The following is a 4,842-nucleotide window of genomic DNA, read 5'->3' on the forward strand; positions in this document are numbered from 1 at the left end:
CAGGGGGGCGGGCAGGGGCCTGGCCCCCCATGGTCCCCAAATTTCCATTAGAATTTTAAATTTTGATTAAATTTATATGGTTGGCCCCCCCTAACATTGAAAAAAATGACTTCCTGGCTCCGCCCCTGATCCCCCGGACATAGGCCCTGCTGGTCTGGCTAACCGTTGGACCCGGGACAAAAGCCACCTATTGTCCCGGGCCCAAAAGCAACCGTGACAAATGGCCTGGAACAAAGGCCTATTCTGTAGTAGTGTTTGGAGTAGGAGCGGAAACACTTTTTCCCAAAAATGTATTAAAAAGAAATGTGATGGTACACATTTCAGTAGTTAAAAAAGGACCGTCGAGGTCACACTCTCATGTTGCACCATTTATCAAGATCGGGTAGTTCTCTGAAGACGAAGGTAAAAATTTATCCAGCTTTTGCATGAGTTTAGCACCAAACAAAGTTATTTGTTATAGGCTATTTGCAACGTCTATCTTGCACAAATCTTCATGCCACAAAATTTGAATGTAAAACAGCATATCCAGAAAATAGGACACCAAAGGAAATTTAATTTCCGTGTAAAACCAAATCTCTTCCCTAAAGGGTCCGTTCAAACGCTTTTTTGGCAATACTTTTGCCACACAGGATATATAAACGCATTCGCACCTGGGAATATTCCAGATAAATTCGAAATTTCGCCATGTGAAACAGCAACTCTCTAGCTCAGTCGCCATCTGATCCCTCCCTATATTTTTCTTTTTGCCGAAACAGCAACGACATTTCCAAGCAGCAATTATCGATTTCCATTCCAGGATAAATTTGAAACTTCACCATGTGAAACAGCTACTTTTGAAGCAGCAATTAACAGTATCCTTCCGAAGCAGCATTCCAAAAACAAAGTACTTTAGCTACGTACGGATCCGGCCGTTTCCTCCCCCGTTGTGCACGCGTTTGAACACACCCTTCGCGGATGGGATAATGATGAATCTTTCCTAAAACCGGGGGCAGTTACTAAGCAGAATCGAACGGATCTTTCCGGATTACCATGAAGCTGGCTGTCACTGGTGATCAATCATCCAGCCCAGCAGCTAGCGACGCCGTTTTATACTCCGATCAGTCGAGCACGACGCCGCCTTACAACGCCCTGCCGATCGACGACCAGCTATCTTGCGTACTCCATCAGATTCCCAGGAGCGCCCGCGCGCGGCAGGAATGGAGGAGGAGGAGGTGGTTGCGCTGATCGTCGGCGCCGGCCCGGCGGGGCTGGCCGCCGCGGCGTGCCTCGGCCGGCGCTCCGTCCCCTACCTCGTCGTCGAGCGCGAGGACTGCAGCGCGTCGCTGTGGCGGCGCCGCACGTACGACCGCCTCAAGCTCCACCTCGCCAAGGAGTTCTGCGCGCTGCCGCACGCGCCGTTCCCGGACGCCACCCCGACCTACGTGCCCAAGCGCGAGTTCGTCGCGTACCTCGACGCCTACGCCGAGCGCTTCGGCATCCAGCCCAGGTACCGCACGTCGGTCGAGTCGGCGGCGTACGACGAGGGCGCCGGCCGGTGGGTCGTCGCCGCGCGCGACACGGCGGCCGGCACGGAGATCCGGTACGCGGCGAGGTTCCTGGTCGTGGCCACCGGCGAGAACGGCGTGGGGAGCGTCCCGGAGATCCCCGGGTTGGAGAGCTTCACCGGGGAGGCTGTCCACTCCTCGGCCTACAGGTCTGGACGAAGGTACGCTGGGCGGAGGGTGCTCGTGGTGGGCTGTGGCAACTCCGGGATGGAGATCGCCTATGATCTTGCAACCCATGGCGCCGACACCTCCATGGTTGTTCGAAGTCCGGTATGCATTTATTTTAATAATGATGTGTGAATTCATCATATATATATATATATATATATATATATATATATATATATACTACGTATTGTTTATCCTGATCAAAGTAGTTTGTTCTGGTCATGAATAATATGGTTTTGTAGCAAATTACATATTTGTTTGTTTATTAGGATCTGCATAAATAAGCGCATACTAAAATCTAATAGGGTGTTGTGGAACTGTGAATTTGAGGATGCATGAGTTCCTATCCATCCATTCATTTATTATGTGTAGGAGGAGGAGAATATAATGAAGAATCCTTATATGCATGGACATATATAACTATTCAAAAACTTGAGAAGAAATGAAACTCTAGAATAATTTATATATCTTCATCTATTTTCCATTGTCAAATTACATACTTGGAATGAAATTTTGGTCTTCTTATAATATTTCCCGATCCATTGATTTGCCATTTTGAGTGTAGGTACACATAATGACGAAGGGATTGATCCGTTTAGGAATGACATTGGTTCAACATGTACCCGTTACAATAGTGGATTGCCTTCTAGTGAACATAGCCAATTTCATATTTGGGGACCTATCAAGGTATGGCATTGTGAGGCCTAAACCTGGCCCTCTCGCCCTCAAATCTAAAACTGGTAGATCATCTGTAGTTGATGTTGGGACAGCAGGATTAATCAAGAAGGGCATTATCAAGGTAAGAATATATACTATTCCCTCAAAGTTGATCAAGGTTATATTAGCATGCTACAAATAAATATACCGATTCGCATGAAGAGAAGTGGTGTAAACATACTATGTGTCTGCTAGGTGTTTGGCGGGATAACGAAGATCATTGGAAACAAAGTCGAATTCGAAGATGGTAAGGAGAGTTCATTCGATGCTATCGTGTTTGCAACAGGATACAAAACCACTGTGAATTTGTGGCTCAAGGTACGTACAAATGGTGTTTCAATTTTCTATCCTGTTATTCATGTATCTCTTAATGCAGCTGCTGTGGCATATTTTGTCCTCACAAGTCGATTTTTTTTTATACATGGCACAGGATGACAAGTGCATGCTGAACAATGATGGATTACCTAAGAAAGATTATCCCAATCATTGGAAAGGTGAAAATGGCCTATATTGCGCGGGTTTTGCGAGGAGAGGATTGGCTGGTATTTCTGTGGATGCAAAGAGTATCGCCAATGACATCACTGAAATTTTTTTCTCTGGGTAAGTCAGCTTAAGAGTGCATTTGGCACGGCTCCTCTACCTCCCGGCTCTGCTACGGTAGCATCGGCTCGGTCCCAAAGAGCCTGTGAAGCTTAAAGAAACTGGTTTATTTTTCCAGCTCCCAGTTCATGCATCATGGGGGGGTCCACCTCCTGCAAAAGTGCCTTCCGGCTCGATCGTACTGTACTGTTGTTTCCAGATGAAACAAGAGTCAGACATTAATCCTATATGTGTTAGCCCTATGCAGTAGTCTTGCATGTACTAGTTCAGTAATTTGCATGTACGAGCTAGGCCTTGTTTGGAGCTGCTGCTTATGGGGGCAGCTGATTCAAGAAAGGCCAGCATCAAAGTTTTCACCCGAGCTTTGTTTCAAGAGAAAAAAAAAAGTCGTTCATCCGAGCTCCTCCGCGCGCCGGCAGCAGCAGCCTGTGCCCAACCTCGGCGCCACCCCGAGCTCCTCCGTCCGACCCCGGCCAGCACCGCCCCGAGCTCCTTCCAGTGCACCCGCACCGGCGGCTCCCCTCTGCCAGATCCCAGCTGCAATGTCCGAGCTCTTCCACCCAGATCGGCAGCTGCCTCCACGCACCCCGATCGTCTGTCCTCCCGCAACAGCATCCCTGTGCTCGAGCCCGGCGCAGCCAGTTTCTCTACCTGCCAGAGCTTGTGTCATAGTGATCATATCGAATATGAATTACATGCATGCCAGGTACAAAACGAATGCTGCTAAGGGTAACCGTACCCTCCATGTAGGATAGTGTCGATAATATTAATTATATTGCCACGTAGAACTTTCAGCTTTATGTGGTACTATAACAAATGAGAGAGAAGAGAGATGGGAAGACACCGGGTCCCATGTAGACTCGGTTTCAATACTACACCGGGTCTCATGCCAGGTACACAGGAAGCGACCCTCTTCTCAACCATTACAGAAATGCTGTTTACCCGCACCTACAAACCATTTACGAAGGGTGAATTTTCATAATGAATGGAGAACAAGTGTGATAGATGGAGAGGAAAGATAATAAATTCATTGGAGACCTACCTATGGATACCATGAGTTGGGATTGCCCTAAGAGGATGAATGATAAGCTGGTCGTTGTGTTGCCAGCGTTTATACACTACTATAGAATGACCCATCTCAAACACCTCATCATTGTCGGTTTGAATTGAACCGGCGATGATAGTTGGTATCACTATCGGGTAGTAATATGAAGTGATGGTGATAGATACGAGTTGTAATACGAACCGGCAGTAATAATGCTTCCTCATCACCACCGAGTCATATTACGACCCAGTGGTGATACCCGTTGTCTTTTTCTTTCTCCACTGATCTCCCATCTTATTACGTGATGCCTCTTCTCCCTCCCATTTCTCTCCCTCCTCTCCCTCTCCCTCTTCCTTTCTCTCCCCTACTGCCCATCCCCTCACTCTTCCTTTGCCATCCCCATCACCTCCTCCTCCCTCTTCCCTTCTCTCCCCTGCTGCCCATTCCCTCACTCTTCCTTTGCCACCCACCCTTCTCTTCGACCCACCGGCACTTCCCCTCCCTTCGCTCATGTAACGGTGTGCGTGGAGCCGCGGCCGGTGTGCAGGGCTGCCGTGGCCAACATGGGGAGATCGGCGTGGGGCAGCGGGAGTGGCACGTGGCAGCCGCGGCAGAGCCGCAATGGCCAATAGACATACCTAAAAAACAAACTAATGTGACCAAGAACCACGTCGATATAAATACAAAGGAAACCAAAACTCTCAAAACACTCACAAAGTCAAAAGCAGCTAGTTCCTCTTTGGCAAAGGTGACAAAGAATCAGATGAT

The 4,842-nt window shown here is 48.3% G+C and overlaps 1 protein-coding gene across 1 annotated transcript; it reads left to right on the forward strand.

Moving 5' to 3' along the window:
* Nucleotides 1-1,168: 1,168 nt before the first annotated feature.
* Nucleotides 1,169-3,372, forward strand: LOC120684408 (probable indole-3-pyruvate monooxygenase YUCCA11). The gene is made up of 4 exons (XM_039966275.1): nt 1,169-1,814; nt 2,278-2,511; nt 2,625-2,747; nt 2,860-3,372. The coding sequence occupies exons 1-4, from the start codon at nt 1,197-1,199 to the stop codon at nt 3,031-3,033; spliced, it is 1,149 nt and encodes a 382-aa protein (XP_039822209.1). The 5' UTR covers nt 1,169-1,196; the 3' UTR covers nt 3,034-3,372.
* The last annotated feature ends 1,470 nt before the right edge of the window (nt 3,373-4,842 follow it).

Source organism: Panicum virgatum, chromosome 8N (genome assembly GCF_016808335.1).
Source record: "Panicum virgatum strain AP13 chromosome 8N, P.virgatum_v5, whole genome shotgun sequence".
Taxonomy (NCBI): domain Eukaryota; kingdom Viridiplantae; phylum Streptophyta; class Magnoliopsida; order Poales; family Poaceae; genus Panicum; species Panicum virgatum.

Bases quoted from the DNA above. Each gene is read 5' to 3' on its own strand.
- LOC120684408 (XM_039966275.1), top strand. From the start codon at position 1,197: ATGGAGGAGGAGGAGGTGGTTGCGCTGATCGTCGGCGCCGGCCCGGCG. The intron at 1,815-2,277 runs GTATGCATTTAT...TTTTGAGTGTAG, and splicing joins CCATGGTTGTTCGAAGTCCG to GTACACATAATGACGAAGGG. The intron at 2,512-2,624 runs GTAAGAATATAT...TGTGTCTGCTAG, and splicing joins TCAAGAAGGGCATTATCAAG to GTGTTTGGCGGGATAACGAA.